General features: G+C 43.0%; 1 protein-coding gene and 1 long non-coding RNA gene across 5 annotated transcripts in view; both read left to right on the top strand.

Moving 5' to 3' along the window:
* The window catches only part of TDRD9 (tudor domain containing 9), an 81,613-nt gene extending 71,331 nt beyond the window's left edge, over positions 1–10,282 (top strand). For 3 of the 4 annotated variants that reach the window (XM_065684701.1, XM_065684699.1, XM_065684702.1), the window contains 2 exons: positions 1,645–1,717; positions 9,176–10,282. In XM_065684701.1, coding sequence (XP_065540773.1) covers positions 1,645–1,717; positions 9,176–9,310 — 208 coding nt within the window. In that variant the 3' untranslated portion in view covers positions 9,311–10,282. Of the gene's footprint in view, positions 1–1,644; positions 1,718–2,847; positions 3,636–9,175 lie in introns of those variants that run through there. The other variant, XM_065684700.1, reaches the window with a different exon arrangement.
* Positions 10,283–11,433: 1,151 nt separating this feature from the next.
* On the top strand, positions 11,434–19,565 carry LOC136017695 (uncharacterized). The gene is made up of 3 exons (XR_010614044.1): positions 11,434–11,572; positions 19,059–19,241; positions 19,394–19,565. It is a non-coding gene; the product is annotated as an uncharacterized LOC136017695 (long non-coding RNA).
* Positions 19,566–19,654: the final 89 nt, after the last annotated feature.

The raw sequence follows: 19,654 nt of genomic DNA, 5'->3' as shown, positions 1-19,654 counted from the left end.
GAATTTTTTTATCCTTCTACATTACAGTTGAATCATGTGTGCTGTTTTTTCTCCCTCAACAGACCAGTGTAGGATAGGTGTTGGCCAAGTTAATTGCGGGAAGTCCCGTGCTAATTTATGAATGGAAGGTCCACCTGTCTTTGCTTTGAGCCAGCTGTGGCAGTGGGTTGTGTGCATCTTCAGAAAGTGGTGGTACAGTTCCACAAAGGCTTACCTCAAAAATGCATGCTGTTTGTGCTTTCAACTTAAGGAGAACCAGTGCAGGTTGATGGCAAGCTCTTCTCTTGGTAAAATCCCAGCTGTTGAGGATACTGCTGATTCAATGTTTAATTTCCTGTTTGTGTCCCAAGTACTTCAGGCCAGTTGGTGTCTATATTGCCTTTGGACACTGCCATGTAGTACCACGTTTAGACTTCAAAGCTGAATGAAGTTTGCTTGTGTGATTCATGTGGTTAACAACTGTAGGGAGAAATTGAGGAAAGTGGATAAGCAGAAAGAAGCAAAACCACATAACCTTTCTGGAGGTGACTGTGACAGTAACAGGAGCTCATGTTTGGAAATCAGCACTTACATGCTAAATTCAAATTAAATATCACTGCTGTTTCTTTAGGCATGTGAATACCTGCTAGTGTTTCAGTACCTATTTTAGGTTGATTGTTGAGACGTCTCCAGCCAGCTGGGAGGGGAAGGAGCAGTCTGCACAGCTCCAGTGTTGACATGCTCCCCAGTTCCATCAGCGTTCCCTGCCTGACTTGGTCATCATGCTCAGCAGCCTTCTGGGGTTTTTTTTTCTTTAGGATTTTACACCTCTTCGGGTAGTGTTTTCTCTCCTAGATTTTTCTGTGCTTTTACTGATTCTGTTCCGACAGTCCTACAGTTAATTTTTCCAGTTTTTGGGTTGTGGGTTTTTTTTTTTACCTTTTTGAAGAAAGAGACAATCTGGTTATTGTCATGATGTTGTCTTTTGTGTAAAATCTTCCTGCATTTTGAATGTTTGTTTTCTTCTCATTGCACTTCCTTTGTGTCTTGGAAAAAACTATTAATAAAAGCACATAGGTAAAAATTTAGCCTGAACAGTCTTTCATAATTTTCCTCAATTTTTCAAAAGCTAATTGTATTTACAACATGTCACCACTACTTAAGACTAAAATCAGTTTTTGAAAAACACATCTAGACAGAATTAATTAATGTCTACTGCTGTTGTACTTTGCACAGCTTGAAAGAATAACTGGAGCAGACAGAAAGTGTATAGTAATTGAGTTGTCATGCAAAACAACATACCCTAAAAATAGCTTTATTATACATTCTAGTGAATAAGTATGCATAAAGCTTATGGGATAAATGACACTTGCAAATTCAGTACTTTTTAAATTCAGAAAAAAAAATCCATAATTTTCTTTAAAAGAAAATATATTCTTATCCACCTGACTTCCCTATGAAAACCTACATTTTTACTTTCTACACACTAGAGGGGCAAAGTATAAAGAAGTGAACTAATCAGACTAGATTAGCAAGGAAATTTAAGATTCCCTTAAGCAAAGACACCTCTTAAATGCCTAGCTGTGTCTAATACAGAAATTCCTTTTTCTTTAGAATTAATCTAATACAAGTGTATTTCTTGAGGCTATTTTTATGTAATTTCAGTTTAATCTGCAAATCAAAACCTCGAGATAAAGTTGTTCCTACATGGTACGAGAAGCCATATGCATGGAATCAGGTAAGGGTCTACAAATATTTTTTTTTCCTTTTCCCCTAAGAAGAGTAGTTGGAGTACCCCAGTACAGTTAGTTAAGAGTGGTCAAAGGGACAGTTTCCTTTGGAAGGATGTCTTTTTTGAGTATTGAATTTAAAGATACTGAAAATACTGTACAGTCGAATTTAAGGCGTAAGAACTGTTGAGCATACAGCAGTCCCTATTGATATCCTGTTAGTCTAGTTTGTTGGGTAGCTTGGGTTTTTACTTTTGCAGTTTAGTTTACGCTTTTCGAACAGAACATGATTTTTGAGAGACGTATTCATCTGAATGCAGTGCATTTTGTTTTGGGTTACTGTGCTTTCAGGTGGCTTCTCCCTTTAAGCAGACAGAAATAACTTGCTTTAGAATGAATGTGGTGGGATCAGGTCAGAAGGCAGTTTTCTTGAAACCTGGGATTGCTTCATAAAGCCAAAAAGTCTAGCTTCCTACTGTTAGAAATCTTACCTTTCTCTCTGTAAGGGCCTCTGCAGTGTGCTTTTTCTTAATTAAAAAAGGGTGAGGAATTACTGAGTGCAGTAGTAGGGCTTCTGCACACACCCTCCCTGTGTCTCTCCCACCCTGAGGCAGATAAATGAGCAGTTTGGGTCTCCTTGAAAAGATGGGCAACAGTGAACAAGCACCAAGGGCTCTTATTTCTAGTAGGCATTCCCTGAGGGGTTTAGAGTGTGTTGTGATAAACTGCCTTAAGCCAAAGTGTTTCCATATTGCAAATGTGATTATCCATGGTATTATGAAAATAATCTCCTATTCAGTTATATTGGTGTTTAGCTTTTATAACAAGTTAATGTATAGGTGTTTGATCAGGATTTTCCTCACTGCATCTGAAGAATTTCAAGACATCTTTTTTACATCATCACATGAAATGCTACCTGTAATGCTTTGGAATTGATGGTGTAATAGTATATTGACTCAGGCAAACCATGAGATACAGCATTCCGTAGCACTGGCTATTTATGTTGACATGTGTGGCATGGAGCTGAAATTCCTGTGTGATTTGAAACTGTCAGAACTCTGCAAGACTCTTTTCCCTGTTATATAGGAAAACATAATAAAAAACGCTTTCTGACTTTCCTCTTGCATCTTTTGATTAGGTGCATCCTCAGCATATTATTGACCAGTCTGAAAAGCAGCATGAAAGAAGAAATGGTCTCTATCAGCTGCATAAGCTTGTTTTGTTGAATGTTTAAGGATTTCTAGAAGTCTTTCAGAGGACAAGGAATTGCAGCTAGTCTGAAAATTTCTTCTGTCTTCTGTGTAACCCTTGGACTCTCATTTTGCAAGGCTGTTCCTTGAGATTAGTGTAAGTGTAGTTAAAATACAGTTTGGAATTACGTTAATGCATTTTTAGAAAGCTAAGGTTTGCTGACCTAGAGCAGGTGAGTTTATGAATAAACTGAGGTAAAGCAGGATGTATTTTTCATTTTAATAATACTTCTGAACAGGTTTATTACAAGGTATGTGAGAGACAAAATCTAGGTTTAGTTTTTCATTTTCTGTCTGAAGGCTCATAAGCCATAGAGCGTGATTTTTTGTCTTTAAATACAAGTTGTATTTTCCTGTTACTTTTGTCATCAGCTTTTCAAAAAGCCATGCAACAAAGGTTTTCCTTAACCGAAAACTAAAAGACAAACGAAACTGGTGATCTAGATTATGTTCTTATAAGAAGTATGGCTTCATACAGTGGATACATTGTTTTCATCATTTTTTTCATAAAGAAAAACATGATATGGTTTCTCTTCCTGTATGGCAGGAGAATGCTTTTGAATTACTGTTTCATGGCACCTTTCTTTCATCTTTTCATCTTACTTTTACCTGCGAGATCTTTAGTCCTAAAAATGAGGTCAGTGGTTTCAGAATAAAATGCTGAAGTGAAATAAAATGTATTTGTCTCTTCTGTTGTGCACTCATGCTTAATAAAAGCTAAATTTAGTTATTAATGGTATGTGATTGCATTCATGAAATATATGAATACAAAAACAGTATATGGAAAAATGTTAACCTTTTCACTGTTCACTCAACAATTTGAAGACTGCAATATCCAGTCATTCTCTGAAGAACAGACAGAATCATACCATTAAAAAAGTATTAGATTTGGGGAAAATAAGAGGATGCTTAAGCTAAGAAATTATTTTAAACTGTACTTAAACAGAGGGGCAGCTGTGTAATAGGCAGTTTCAGTGGCTGCTTATAAGCATTACTTCCTTAGACATTTTACTAATCCTTGTGAATTGTAAGCCATCATACTTTATATAGTGAGACAGGTTTAACAGAAAAACTGCATCTCAAGTGGCTTAGACAACTGTATTTCTCAGCTCAGTGTCGTGTGCTATTAAGCATTGATTTAAACAAATAATGTAACTTATCACGATTCCTCATAAGCAACACTGAATGAGAGGAACAGACTGTATTTTCCATATTTATTTATTTTTCATAATTCTCTTGATGACGTGCCCTGGTCTGTTCGTGCACGTGTGCTGCCATCTGGTGGGAGCTGCTTACTGCTCTGCTGCTTGCTCCCCTTTGAAGGTCTCCTGCATGTTGTAATTTATGTTTTCAGTAAAGAACAGGTACTCTGATGGCTCATGTCACAATAAACTGAAATGCTTCTATTCTTATGATGAAAGGAGTAGATAATGCTAACTCCCCACAGTCCAGTGACTCATAACCTGCCACTGGTCAATTGAGAAATGAGAACTGTATGAACTGTTAAGAACCAGTTTTGTTCTGGGTACATAATAGGCCTGCAGACATGAGTCATGACAGATTATTTTTGAAGGAAACAGAACATCTTACGAGTTAGCCTTTGCTGGGAATGTTAGTTATTGTCCGATGAGTAGTACTAAAATTTAAAAAACAGCAGTCATATTTTATTGTTTGATTTAGGTTTCACAGGATTACAAAGTCACTTAAACAAGTTTAACAGCTTCATTTGTATTTCTTCTGTAAACTAGTATGTGAAAATAACCTCAGAGAATCATAGAATGGCTTGGGTTAGAAGGGACCTTAAAAATCATCAAATTCTAATCTCTCTGCCATGGGCAGGGACACCTCGCGTACCAAGTAGCCCAGATAATCTTTTGGTTTCCACTGAGATCTTGCAATTTTCCTAGATTACCACTTGCACTGGTTACATCTGGATTAGAACAAATAAGTGAGATTCACAGAAGACTTTTGCCTGCCAGCCTATTCATTTGATCTTCATTAAATAAGAATAATAATTAAAAGAATAGTTTTACAAAATGATAGAGCCTGTGAAATTAAATACCTTTTGGAATTACAGTTCAAGAGATGCACAATAGGAAATCTGTGACTCTGGAGGAAATTCGAGAAGCCTGCAGTGGAGTGATGAATATGTCGTATCTGAGAGAGAGTTCATCAAGTTCTCTTGGTGAGGGTGTCACAGCAGACAGTAATGTGGAATTTGTTGGGCTGGAGCAATTTTAGCCTTAGTTTGAAGTTTGTTGTTCTTTCCCCCAGAAACATTGATAACATTACTGTCCCTCAATGATACGATCATATGTTCATAATCTCTTGAGTTCTTTTAAGCTATTATGAACACAGTGTTGGATCAGCCCAAGCCAGCTCATTGCGGTCAGCATCAGTACCCTTCCTCTTTCTTCAAATAAGTATGTGAATCATTTTTTATCACTCAGATGAGCTCTGTATATTTCCTGTATCCCTAAATGTTGCAGGGTTAAAGTGGTTTCCAGTAAGATGTATTTTGAGAGAGGGCTGAAACGACATGAAGACAGTTCTTCAGTGTGATGGTGACCATGCACTGGCAGGGGTTGCCCAGAGATGGAGGCTCCATCCTTGCAGGCACTCAAAAGCCACCTGGACATGGTCCTAAACAGCAAGGAGGATAGAGAAAATGATCTCCAGAGTTCCTTCCAACCTCAAGCCGTCTGTGATGCTGTAATAAAGAGGCTTTTCCAAAAGCATGTGTAGATAAAGCTGGAGCTGCCAGTTACCTGTTAGCTAAGAAATGAGTGCCTCTGATGACGGGGAAACTGGATTTTAGAAATGAGAAGAGCTAATGCCTCCAGTAGTTAAATGCCAGTCAAGGACAGGGATAGCTTAGAGGAGCAGAAGATCTCCAGATGTGCTTCTGAATTTACTTTATGTAAATTTGTGTGGGTCTGTCCATAATGAACAAGGGAATGCTGATCCCATGTCTGCGATGTGTGTTTTAAGATTGTCGGTATGGTTTCCCAGTGTGTGACATACAGTTCATCCTGTATAGTATCATCATGACTTTTCTGAGTGTGAAAGTCTCATTTATTTGACTAGTATTTAGGAAGGTGATAGACTCTTCATACACACTGAACCATTTTAGGCCTGCTTTGAGAGATTTTTCATGTAGTTGTCTGTAATGTTGGGAAGTAAGCAGCTACAGAAACAATCTGGAAGAAATGTTTTCTCTCTTCCTCTGCATACTGCTACTAGACTATTTTGACTTCAGGTGAGAAATTATGCGTGCATATCAAGATGAGAGGGAATCTCCTATACCTGGGAGGGGATTTCGGGAGGCAAAGTGGTTTTGATTTTGCAGGGGGTCGATGAAGGTGGAAGATAATACTTTGAACACACAAGAGTATTGATGGGTAAAATGATGGGAAATTAAGAAAGCAGTACGAATGGAAAAACTTTCCAACTTTCCTCTTGAGCTGGTGGTTGAAATGGGTGAGCAGCGGGGCAAGGTCGGAGGTTGAGCACAGAGTTAAGCTCCAAGGTTTTGGTTAGAAGCCTCTGTATCTTTAAGGGCCACCCATAAAGCATTTTGGTAAAGGTTGATGGAAGAGGTGGGAAACAGAAATGAATCTGTTGCGGATCTTGGGATAGAGAGACTGTTGCCAGTCAGGTGGTACCTAGAGTGCCGAGACTTCTTCCGAGCTCCACCTTCTGCTTCTTTTCAGAGTGCAGTTGACCTGAAGTTGTATGTCTCTTATACCAGCTGTTACCCCAAGTACAGGGAGGTTGCCAAAAGATGAGGGAAATGTTCTATCTAGTTTCTAAACTGATTCTTAAAGAGTGCTTGAGAGCTCTTACTCTGCAGTTATTTCAGTAGTATATTGTTATGATGAACACCTTTCCACAGTGAAAAAGAATACTAAAACTAAGGAACAAAGCTGGACATTTTAGTCCCTCAGGCTTGCCACAGGGAGTCAAGGGCAGGAGTTGCACTAGCCTTAAATATATGTTAAGTATACGTAGTTGTGAAATCGAGCAATTTCAAATGAGCTTGGCCTGCCTTGTGGAAATTCAGCAGTGGTTACAAAGCGAGGTTAAGAACTTTGCATTTCCTTTCCTAAAATGTATGTTAGCAGGGATGTGGATGGTTTGAATGAACTGTGCAGATCTTGCAGGATGGCAGTCTGGGCCTTCTGTAGTAAGTGTGAGTGTAGAAATTCAGGTGAGTGTGGCTGTCAACTTAAAGTGATCTGTTTCCAGAGAAAACAGGGCTGTCCTCTTTAAGTTATACATGATTTTTAGGAGGCACAGGTGAGTGCATATGTTTACTTTAGAAATGTTGACCTTTTCTAGCACAGTTGTGTGTGGGAGGCATCCAAGCTACCTATTTCTAAAGCTTCCACATGGATGTTACAAGGGGTTTTGTTTACAGCACAGACACAGAGTTGATGGTTAACAGGCAAAGGCAGGCAGGAGAGAGAATCTGAAAACTGAATGGGTGGAGGCTTTATCCAAGGGTGACTTTACAAGCACCCTGAGTTCAGTCACTGCCTACAAGGCTCTGCCTTGCTTAACCCACAGCCTGATGTCTCAGGTTATTTACACTAGCCACCTCGCTTCTTCATAACTCTTGACGCACCCAGGATGAGAACTGGGTGCGACAAAGGACTGTTGTTAACAGTCACGCAGATGATGGTCCAAGTGAAAAGAATTGCCTTGGAGGAACTACAGAAATGCTGCAGTTTGCTGTCGAAGGAGAGACTTCTAAAACTCAGATTTGTGGAGAATTTGTATTCTTGTATCTTGGGAAATGTAATACTGGGAAAGAAAAAGCGCTGTCATTTCACTGCACTTGCCATTTTTGGTTGCTTCACAGAAGAGCAACCAATAATGAGATTTTTCAGGATGGGTCTTGAAACAGATTAAATTGAGATACCAGCCTACATACAAATGCCAGAAAAAAAGGCATGTAAATTATGATATATGACAGAATCACAGTTTAAACCAGGATACAAGTGTTGACATAGACTATGGCAGGAATTATACTGATTCTGGAAAATAATTAGCACTTCTTCAAGGGGCATAGTAACAGGGATTTTTATCTACCTTAGAAAGGGATAGAACTGAACAGAAAAACAAAAACCAGAAAACCCCCACAATCAATGTATAGTTTGATTCGGAGTTTCCCTTCTGTAAAAGAACTTAGAAAAAAGCAAATTAAACTCCAAAGAGGCTAGCAAAAGATACCTGAGGCAAAGACAATGTTTCTGAGGAAACAGAAAGGTATCTATTAGGCCTCCAAAGGAGTGTTGAGGGAAGAGGCAACCTCTGAGATTATCTGATGAATCTGTAGAATGACAGATTGCTCTTTTCTTAGGCACATGGGTAGAGGTTTCCTCTCTGTCTGACGCTCTGGTATTTAGCTTTCACTCAAGCTCTAGTCTGGTAGATGCTTTGACTGCAGTGCCTTGGAGAAGCAGAGGGTAAGGTGGCCACTGCAGAGGGAGCTCTTCCATCCTGCAGGAGTAGGACAAGACCCTCCCAAGAGGTCCCCCCAAAGGGGGAGTCATCTTCTTGGTGACTTCACATCCCCATGACAGGGAGGTCCTGGCAGCTGTCTCTTGCCATGGGGATGAACTCTTGCCTTTCTTGAGCTAGCAGGACATACTGGTGCCTTTTCCAAAGGGGCAGGGAGCAGAGCTTGGGTGCTGGTGCTCAGTAAGGGGGTACTGATGCTCACTGCAGTGTTCGCCATTGGACTGGTGAGCCAGCCCGCAGGCCAAAGTGAGCAGGGCAGGAGTGAGCTGCATGCACCATGGGCCTTCCTGAAGGATTATGGCCTTCACTCCTCCTTCCAGGCAAGTCCCTTCCAGTGAGTAACCAGGGACAGAGAGAAGTGGAGTTGCTACCTGATTTAGGGGAAGGAGGGATGTAAACAGTACACTCCAAATGCAGGTATCCATTTCCTCTTAGCCTCCAAATAGGGCAGAGTCTGCTTTTTCCTCCAGAAAAAAAGATTTCTTCTCTCATAGTTGGATGAGTCCACATCCTTTTCGTGCAACACTTAAGGCACTCATCTCCTCTCTCCTTGCCCGTCAATGATGAGCCCCAGAGTGTTCCACAAACACCCCACTGTGATAGTTTTCTTTTCCCCTCCTGTATTTGGTCTTCAGGCACCCCATGGAGGGCTTTTTAATCTTTCATTCTCTTACTCTCTTTTCTTCCCAGAGAATGAAACACCCCGGGATGACTTTCTCCCTGGATACTTACGAGCAAAAAAGGAACAGTACAGCTGTCAGCAGTAGTTCAACATTTACAAAGCTCTCTCCTTTTTGTCTGTTAGTGAAAATCAAGACTGCATAATCACTAAACGAACAGCACAAAGGATGCATATATACCTCTGGGTTGTTTGTTTGTTTTGGGGTTATTTTTTTGTCTTTTTAATAATGGCAGAAATCCCATCTTTAAAAGACAGGAAATTAGATATGAATTTATTAATATGAATAGTATCTTCCACAGCACATATTTCAAGAGATTACATAAAATAGCTGTAAGAAGTTCTGCTTTCTCTAGCTTAAAATGCTAGTGCTCTCTTGAACTAGTTTTACTTGGTCTGGATAGTAATCATATGCAAACAGACTCCTGCCCAATCACCAATCAAGTTGGGAATTGAACAAGCACACTTTAAATGTGACCATTTTACATGTTCTCTAAGGAATAACTATTTCTTGGATTCTAAAGTTATGAAGTAGGATGTAGAAAATACATGGAGGGGGGGGGGGAACACCGAAGTGATTGCTGCTGATAGCACGTCCTAAAATTAGAATAGTTACTGAAGCTAATACATTATTAGAGATTCCTCTCCCGCCACTCCATAGGATGGCACTGCTGCAGAATAAAGCATCTACAGAGGGAAGCACAGTCTGCAATACCTGTGAGCTTCCAGAGAATACACTAGTGCTTCTGGAAGTAAGATTTCACGCTAAATGGATGTTTTCAGTTGAAGTATGTGAATGATAGCAGAATGCTTCTAGAGATGGATGTTCTGTAATACTGTCATGTAAACCATATCACAGGGTAGAATCAGAATGGAAAGGACTTCTTGCATGCTTGCTTTATGCATACATGCAAGATAGCAAGTTTAACTCAAAAACTTTGGGTTATGCTTCTGAAAGTGTTCACCAATGATGCTGTGATCATTATTTTCATACTAAAATGTAAAGTTTTGTGTTAATTTTATTGCTGTCAGATTTCAAGTCACTGTTTTTCAATGTAATTGATCTGCAGCAGTCCTTAATTTTTTTTCCCTTTGTAATTTTCTGCTACAATAAAACCTCACGTGATTGCTTAGCAACTATAAATACAGTTATATTTAATTTAGATCTTCTAGATGTAGATACACGTTTACACATATCTACACCCCCACCTCCCACCCCCTGTTGCTAGTAACACCTTGGTGTGATGACTGTCATATCATTCTAAGAATTGTTATTGTAACTTAAACTCAGCCAGTACACTGAGTTAGTTATGCTGGCCTTTTTACTGAGGTTGAATAGAATGCAGAATTGGTGAGCTAAGAAAATACTGAGCCAGCATGATGACCACCACACAGGAGACAAGAAAGCAATAGTGGTGTTATTAAGAGAGCTATGAACAGAAGAAAAGGAACAATGCCCCTCAGTCGGTTCCTTGGAACTGATTTCCCCAAAGCAGGAAGGAAGAGCATCTGCAATGTGAGATCACCATGCCCCAGGGCACAGCAGCCAGTGCCAGGGAGTGGATGAGACTCAGTGATAGGCTAGGCAAGGAAATGAGCCACAGGCTACAGCATTTGGGGAGGGGTAGGATAAAAGACAACCCCAAAAATCATCAAGGTGGGATTAGCAGAAGAGGACCAGTGTTGTAGACCTCAGTGGATGAAAATGCGCTCCTGCAGAGGGCCACATCATCTCCAAACCACCTCACTCAATGCAGGTAGGTTTGCTTTTGCTAATACTTCTTGGGCAATAGGGCAGGTAAGAAAACTCTGAAAAGAAAGTTCAAGCAGCAAAGAATGATGGCCTTGGATGGCTTAAGAGACATGAGTTCTGGATTCCTTACAAGTTTGAAGTAGAGGTTTTGGAATTACAATAGCAAAGTGGTATTTAATAGAGGAAAGTGGTATTTAACATTCTGTATCTAATGCTTCCCATGTATAAGAAGGAACACAATGACACTCACTAGTTGGAAGGACTTTCTGCCATCACAGCTAGTTTATTCCAGCTCTCCGACAGCCAGGTACCAGCCATACAAACTGTCAACATGACCTTTAGCTGCAAAGCTGGGAAGAATATAAAGTTCAATGGCTGAATTTCCTGCTGGTTAACACTGTCACAGTTGTTGTTCTGAACACTGTGTATCAAACAGGCCTAGAAAGTCTGCCAAGGGAGTCTTCAGTAGGAACTGAGCTAAAGAACCAAACAATCCAAACCCTGAATAGACAGGCAAAGAACTCTGCTAAAATGTCATAATTAAGAGAATGACACGAGGCTTTCTTGGCAAGTACTAGCAAGAATTTAATGACAGTTTTCTCTCTAAAACAGTTGTAAGTGGAGGATTTTCATTCGTTTGGATTTCCTTTTTCTGGTAAGTAATACACAGTACATTGATTTGTTGCATACAGCTTACCAGAGGGGTTTTTGGGGGTTTTGTTTGTTTGATTGGTTCATTGGGTGGGGTTTTGTTTTGTTTGTTTTCTGGTTTACACCATTTTAAACCCAAAAAACATTTTTCAATGTCTTTATTGATCATATCTAGCACACAAGTTATCTTTATTCTGCTGCCTTGCAGTAAAAATACTTGAGTATTCTCAGACATTACTTCTCACTGCTAGAACATCTGTAAAGTTGGGGTTTATTTAGTGCCCTGTGAGATTTGTCAGTACTATCCCCAATTTATATTTGAAGAAACAGAGGTGAACATAGCTGGATTAATGCCTAGGAGTTGCAAGAAGACTTGCCTCTCAGCCCTATGATGAAGCAAGTTGTCACTCACCTGACAACTCCAATAATATGCCAGAAGACAGAAGAACTATTCAGGGTGATATATTTTTTGATAATAAATTTACCAAGTTTTGCAGTGGATGTGTTGATAACAGAGTTAAGCAACAGCAGCTGGAGTTACTACATAGTTCATTTTTGCCTTCAGACATTGCTGGCTTTTGTTCAACAGCCTGCAGTTTATACAAAACTTTGGCATGAAACTGAAAAGTTTCTGCACTGACACAGGTGAGTGAATACTGAAAAATAACAAGGCTTTGTGTCTTGATAAATGTCTAGGTGAGGGGAACAGCTTTATTCTACGATACTGTTTTAGAGAGGAGGAAAAAAGAACTGTTTCTGCCTTCCAGAATACCTTCCTTTTCCCTTTTTCCTCAGTCAGGTTCCTTCCAGGATTTGGAATTGAGGCTTCAGTTCCATGGGCATCTTACTCAATGTAGGAGTTAAATTAAGACCTCCCACCCTCAGACTTTTGCTTCCGTCTCTATTCTTGCCACTTCTGATTTTCCAATAACAATTAGTGTGCCTTCATACTAAGCTGGATCAGCAAACTAGCCCAGGTTGAAAATGCTTCAACATTTTTTCCCCAGGATTATTTTTTAACCCACACCGATTTTGATTACTGTTCAGTGTTCAGCCATGTGGACAGCTGCATAAGAAATGGGATGTGAATGAAAGGACTGGGGTAAAGTCTTAGGTTCAAAACCTACTTAATCAAGCGTTGCTCCCAAGGAATCATGTCTTAAGGGACAAAATGTGAATAACTAGGGAGAGAGAGCTGAAGGGAAAGTTCACAGCATCCTTCCAGTATCTGAAGGGGGCCTAAAAGGATGCTGGAGAGGGACTCTTCATCAGGGACTGTAGCGACAGAACAAGGGGTAATGGGTTCAAACTTAAACAGGGGAAGTTCACGTTAGATATAAGGAAGTTCTTTACTGTGAAGGTGGTGAGCCACTGGAACAGGTGTGCCCAAAGAAGTGGTAAATGCTGCATCCCTAGCAGTGTCCAAGGCCAGGTTGGACAGAGCCTGGGGTAACATGGTCTAGTGGAAGGCGTCCCTGCCCATGGCAGGGAGGTTGGAACTAGTTAGGACTAGAAGGTCCTTTCCAACCATTCTATGGTACCACTGTAAAAGGAAGAAAAAGATGGAGAGAGAACCAGCAGTGACTTGAGTACTGAGTACTTGTTTCACCTAAACCTGTACAGATAAATGACTGTTCATTTTGGTAACATAGATGCTCTTGATCCCTTTTGGAAGACCCTTTTTCTGAATTATTAGGAATTCTGTGCATCCCTACTGAGTGAAAAAGGCAATTGCCTTATGCTAGCACTACTCTTGCTTCCTGTCACTTGAACAAGCTAAATGTCAGATATCCTGATGAAACTCTTAAGCATGATCTTGTAAATTGTTCATGCTTAAGCCCATTAAGAGCTCTACAAGAAACATGACTTAGAATATATTGGTGGAATGTGCTCATTTAAATACATAAACAATCTGGAAATATGTTCAATGTGAACTAGTTTCTAAAGAGCTCTGGGTTGAATTCACTTGCAAATACAGTGTCATAAGCCCATCTATTTGCAATTGTATTGATCTTCATTGATTTTTCATTTCAAAAAATTCTGTTGCAGTATGAGCATAGCCATACCCGGGGGGAACTGAGCCCCCAGTTTTCACTTACAGTCATATACTCTGTGCGTTGCATGAAGCCTTTCTTTTTTGAGGGGAGTTCTGGAGGGAATGCATCAAATTCATTTCTGTTGGAATAGTAAGTCATAGAAATTAGAAGCTGAAGAAATTGCTTGGACCATCCCATAATACATGTTTTTACCTTTAAATTGAGTTAAATTTTATTTAGAAGTTGCAGTACAGGGTACAACTTCAGTTCACATGACCTGGAGCAAAAAATCCTGACTACTTTAATACCAGAAACATGTTCTTTGGCTTACTGGGTAACTCTGGCACTTAAGCTCATGTTTTGCCTCAAGGAACTTCTTCAGCAGCATATTCTTACCTCATGTAGTCTGTGCTTCTCAGCAGTTACTGTCCTCTGTAACTGGACTGGTTTTTAGCCAGTTACTTTTTGCTTTATAGTTGGCCCGTAATAACAGATCTCATGACAACAGACCTCAATACTTTCCAGATTTCCTTTAAACCAACTTCAGCCTCCTTATTCTTGACCTCATACCTGATCCTCAAAAGAAACTACCATATATACCTTCCAAACACGACTCCTAGAGGTAAAACCTGTATGTAAGCTACACACCAATACAGGGCTTAATACAGCTCATCTTGTTTTATGCCAGAGCTTAATATGCCCTCCATCCCACAGTTAACCTCTTAGAGCTCCAGTCTACAAGGTACACATCACTAGCTATTTCTGTAAAATACCTGTAACATCGCCTTCTTGACCTGCAAAATTGCCTTCTAATCCAGATGTATAAACTATTTTAACCTAGACACTAAACCCTAAATTTGTATTTAGTTTTGAAGTCTAATGCTTCTATTTTGAAGCATTTGAAGAAGGGCTTCTATGCCTGAACGGTTAGGAAGACTGCTACAGGAAGATGAAGGAGAATTTGAGAAATGCCTCGCACATCACTGGTAACAAACAGGTGAAATATAATCTGGAGTTCAGTTTCCCTATACTCTAGAAGACAGTGGAGATGAGTTTTCGCTTTAAACCGGCAGTTCAACATTCCTTCTGTTATGGTATTTCTTTACAATAGTTGCTGAGGGGAACGGCTCGCGAGGGGACGCCTTCAGCACCGGAGCAGGGGGAAGCTCAGCATCCAGGAGCCTCAACTCACAGCGGCGAGAGCCACCGAGGGGGCTTCAAGTCCTCGACAGGCCCTGCCCAGGAGCCGGCAGCTCCGCGGACGCGGCAGGGACTCACAGGGGGCGGAGCCAGGAGCAGCGGCACCAGCCCTGAGTGGGTAAAAACCCGGCCCAGGGAGCGCGGCGAACAGGGTGGGTCGAGGCAGCTTGCGCGGGGTGGTGAGCGCTCTGGGAGCTCTGCTCTGGCTGCCCCGGCGGTGGCAGCGTAGGCACCAGAGAGAGCCGATGAGAGGGGAGGCTGCAGCGCAGAGCTCGGGGTGCAGAGGGTGCCTGCACTGGGCTCGTGAGGGAAGGGTGCACGATGGGCAGGGCTGCGCTTGGTGCTCCCTGATGGAGGCCCTTCTGCAGCAGGGGCTGAGCTGCGGGATGCTGTCAATAGGCTGCAAGGTGTCAGGGAAGCTGAGAGGAAGCAGGGCTGCTTGCTCCAGCCCAAATTGTGCCGGGGCCTCAAGCATCCCCTGTAGTTCATGGAGGAAAGAAGGAGGCCGTTAACACGGGAAGCTGGGAAACAGCAAAAAAAAAAAAAAAAAAAACCAACAAAAAAAGGAGGAAGAGGACAATTAAAAGCAAGGGGCTACCTCCTAAATCTGTTGTCCCCACACAGAACTGCTTTGCTGTCCTGCAGGGGGCTGATGAGGAAACACACTCACAACATGAACAACCGGCTGATGCATTGGTAAAGAAGATCACTACTGATGCTGCAAGGAAAAAGCAGCAGGTCATAGTGGTAGGTGAAAGGCACAGAGACACCCATCTGTCAGCCTGACCCAGTCTCAAGGGAGGTGTGTTGCCTACCAGGGGCATGGATCAGGGATGTTACAGAGAGGCTGCCAGCTCTAGTAAGTCCCACTGACTGTTACCCACTTCTAGTGATCCATGTGGGTGCTACTGATACAGACAGCAGTAGCCTGGAGAACATGAAAAAGGACTACAGAGCCCTGGGAGAGGTGGTTAGGGGCTCTGGAGCTCAGACTGTCTTTTCATCAATTCTCCAGGATAAAGGGCAGGACCTTAAAAAGGCTAGGAGGATTGGCCAGGTTAATAAATGGTTAGAATGGTGGTGCCATAGTCAGGGGTCTGGGTATCTTGAACATGGAACTCAATTTGGGAGGCCAGGTGTACTGGGGGCTGGTGGAGCTGGTCTGACAATGAAGAGGAAGAGCCGTTTTGGTAGGAGGTTTGCCAGACTGGTCAAGGATGCTTTAAACTAGATGTGTTGGGGGAGGGGGACATCATTCCATCCCAACACACCCAGTCAGTTGCCAACACCTATAATAAATGCTTGGAGCAATGTAGAGATATTCCAGCTGCTCCGGCCAACGAGCCGGCTTCATTTGGAGCTCAGCTCAGATGCCTCTATACAAATGCCCGTAGTATGGGAAACAAACAAGAGGAATTAGAGATGTGTGCACATCTACGGGGGTATGATATAATAGGCATCACAGAAACATGGTGGGATGGCTCCTATGCCTGCAGTGTTGGAATGGAAGGTTACAGGCTCTTTAGAAAAGACAGGCCTGGCAGGCAGGGAGGGGGAGTTACTATTTATGTTAGGGATAGGCTGGAGAGTGTGGAACTCTGTCTGGGGACAGGTGAGCAGTCAACAGAGAGTTTGTGTGTCAGGGTTAAAGGGAGAACAGTGATGGGAGACATTACTGTGGGGATCTGTTACAGACCGCCTGGTCAAGAGGAACCTGCAGATGAAGCACTTTACAGACAGATAGGAACAGCCTCACGCTCACAGGCCCTTGTTCTCATGGAGGACTTCAACCACCCTGATACCTGTTGGAGCGATGGTACAGCCCGGCACAAACAATCCAGGAGGTCCCTTGATTGTGTGAAAGACAACTTCCTTCTGCAAGTAATAGAGGAGCCGATATGGAGAGGTGCCATGCTTGACCTCATGCTCGCCAACAGGGAAGGGCTGGTTGGAAATGTGAAGCTCCAGGGCAGCCTTGGATGTAGCAATCATGAGATGGTCAAATTCGAGATCCTCAGGATCGTGAGAAGAGTGTGCAGCAAGCTCACTGCCCTCGACTTCAAGAGAGCGGACTTTGGCCTCTTCAGGAGCCTGCTTAGTAAGGTTCCATGGGATATAGCCCTGGAGGGCAGGGGGGGCCCAAGACTGTTGGTTGATATTCAAGGATCACCTACTACAAGCCCGGGAGTGTAGCATCCTGACTAGAAGGAAGTGCAGCAGGAGGGCCAGGAGAGCTCCTTGGATGGATAAGGAGCTGCTGAGGAAAATTCAAAGGAAAAAAGAGGCTTATAAAAAATGGAAGCAAGGACAGGCGGCCTGGGTAGAGTACAGGGATGTTATCTGGGAAGCTAGGGACCAGGTTAGGAAGGCTAAGGCACAGTTAGAATTAAACCTAGCCAGGGATGTTAAGGATAATAGGAAGGGATTCTACAGGTATGTAGTGAATAAAAACCAGACTGGCGACAACGTAGGCCCCCTCCGGAAGCTCTTGGGAGAACTGACTACCCTGGATTTGGAGAAGGCTGAGGTTCTGAATGATTTCTTTGCCTCGGTCTTCACTGGCAAATGCTCTTGACCACACCACCCAAGTCTTGAAGGGCTGTGAGAATGAAGACCTTGGGCCCACTGTAGGAGAGGATCTGGTTTGAGACCATCTTAAGAACCTGAATGTGCACAAGTCCATGGGACCTGATGAAATCCATCTGTGGGTCCTGAAGGAGCTGGCGAATGAAGTTGCTAAGCCACTGGCCATCGTATTTGAAAAATCATGGCAGTCAGGTGAAGTTCCCGATGACTGGAAAAGGGGAAATATAACCCCCATTTTCAAGAGGGGGAAATGGATGACCCAGGGAATTACAGACCAGTTGGTCTCACCTCTGTGCCTGGCAAAATCCTGGAGCAGATTCTCCTGGAAGGCATGCTAAGGCACATGAAAAACAACAAGGTGCTTGGTGACAGCCAGCATGGCTTCACTAAGGGGAAATCCTGCCTCACCAATTTGGTGGCCTTCTATGATGGGGCTACAGAATTGATGGGCAAGGGTAGAGCAGTTGATGTCATCTACCTGGACTTGTGCAAAGCGTTTGACACTGTCCCACATGACATCCTTGTCTGTAAATTGGAGAGACATCAATTTGATGGATGGAGCACTCGGTGGATAAAGAACTGGCTGGATGGCCACACACAAAGAGTTGTGGTCAATGGCTCAATGTCCAGCTGAAGACCAGTAACGAGTGGTGTCCCTCAGGGATCGGTGTTGGGACCGGTCTTGTTCAACATCTTTGCCAGTGACATGGACAGTGGGATTGAGTGTGCCCTCAGCAAGTTTGCCGATGACACCAAGCTGTGTGGTTCGGTTGATATGCTGGAGGGAAGGGATGCCATCCAGAGGGACCTTGACACGCTTGTGAGGTGGGCTGATGCCAACCTTATGAAGTTCAACCACGACAAGTGCAAGGTCCTACACCTGGGTCGGAGCAATCCCAGGCACGGCTACAGATTAGGCAAAGAAGAGATTCAGAGCGGCCCTGCAGAGAAGGACTTGGGGGTGTTGGTTGATGAGAAAATGAACATGAGCCAGCTTCAGTGTGCACTCGCAGCCCAGAAAGCCAACCGTATCCTGGGCTGCATCAAGAGGAGTGTGACCAGCAGGTTGAAGGAGGTGATCCTGCCCCTCTACTCTGCTCTTGTGAGACCTCACCTGGAGTATTGTGTGCAGTTCTGGTGTCCTCAACATAAAAAGGACATGGAACTGTTGGAACAAGTCCAGAGGAGGGCCATGAGGATGATCAGGGGACTGGAGCACCTCCTGTATGAAGACAGGCTGAGGAAGTTGGGGCTGTTCAGCCTGGAGAAGAGAAGGCTGCGTGGAGACCCCATAGCAGCCTTCCAGTATCTGAAGGGGGGCTATAAGGATGCTGGAGAGGGATTCTTCATTAGAGACTGTAGTGACAGGACAAGGGGTAATGGGTTAAAACTTAAACAGGGGAAGTTTAGATTGGATATAAGGAGGAAATTCTTTACTACTTACAGGTGTGAGGCACTGGAATGGGTTGCCCAGGGAAGCTGTGAATGCTCCGTGCCTGACAGTGTTCAAGGCCAGGTTGGACAGAGCCTTGGGTGACATGGTTTAGTGTGAGCTCTCCCTGCCCAGGCAGGGGGGTTGGAACTAGATGATCTTAAGGTCCTTTCCAGCCCTACCTATTCTATGATTCTACAAATAACAGCTCTGTTCTTACCATTTTGCCTTTGTAGGTACTAAGGACTCAAGGAACTGCTGGTATTGTAAGACCAGAAGACATCACTCTTCCACAGCCATATGAATTACAGCATTACTCCATCTATTTTGATGACACTGACAATTCTACTACAGTATTATCACCACCAGGGCTATGGGCAATACTACTGGTGTTGTCTCTCATGGAGCACTGAAATGAGGTAGATGTGTACACCTTGTCACTGTTTCCTAAACCCATTTCTTCTCTATTCTTCTCTGCATCACCAATGACTCTAAAGCATCCCTAGTGCATGGAAAAAGTCCACTTAAGGATCATGGTATTCAGGTCTTACTGATAACCACCTTTTTGCAGATCCAGGTAATGACAGCAGCGCTCGCCATCAGGATAAAACACACGGCATGGGAAGCAGCCGTCGCTTCAGAGGCCAGGTGAGCGGAGGAAGCTCCTGCTTTCTTCCCCAAGAGCTTTCCGGAAAAGAGAGGGGACGACGCCGGCCTTCTCTCTGGGGCTGACCCCGACCCCTGTCTCCCACCTTCTCCTCCCGGGCCCTAAACGTGCCGCTGCCCTCCGCTGCCCTCCGCTGCCCTCCGCTGCCCTCCGCTGCCCTCCGCT

This window comes from Lathamus discolor, chromosome 6, assembly GCF_037157495.1.
Source record: "Lathamus discolor isolate bLatDis1 chromosome 6, bLatDis1.hap1, whole genome shotgun sequence".
In the NCBI taxonomy this organism is placed as follows: domain Eukaryota; kingdom Metazoa; phylum Chordata; class Aves; order Psittaciformes; family Psittacidae; genus Lathamus; species Lathamus discolor.
This window is presented reverse-complemented; position numbering and strand designations above follow the sequence as displayed.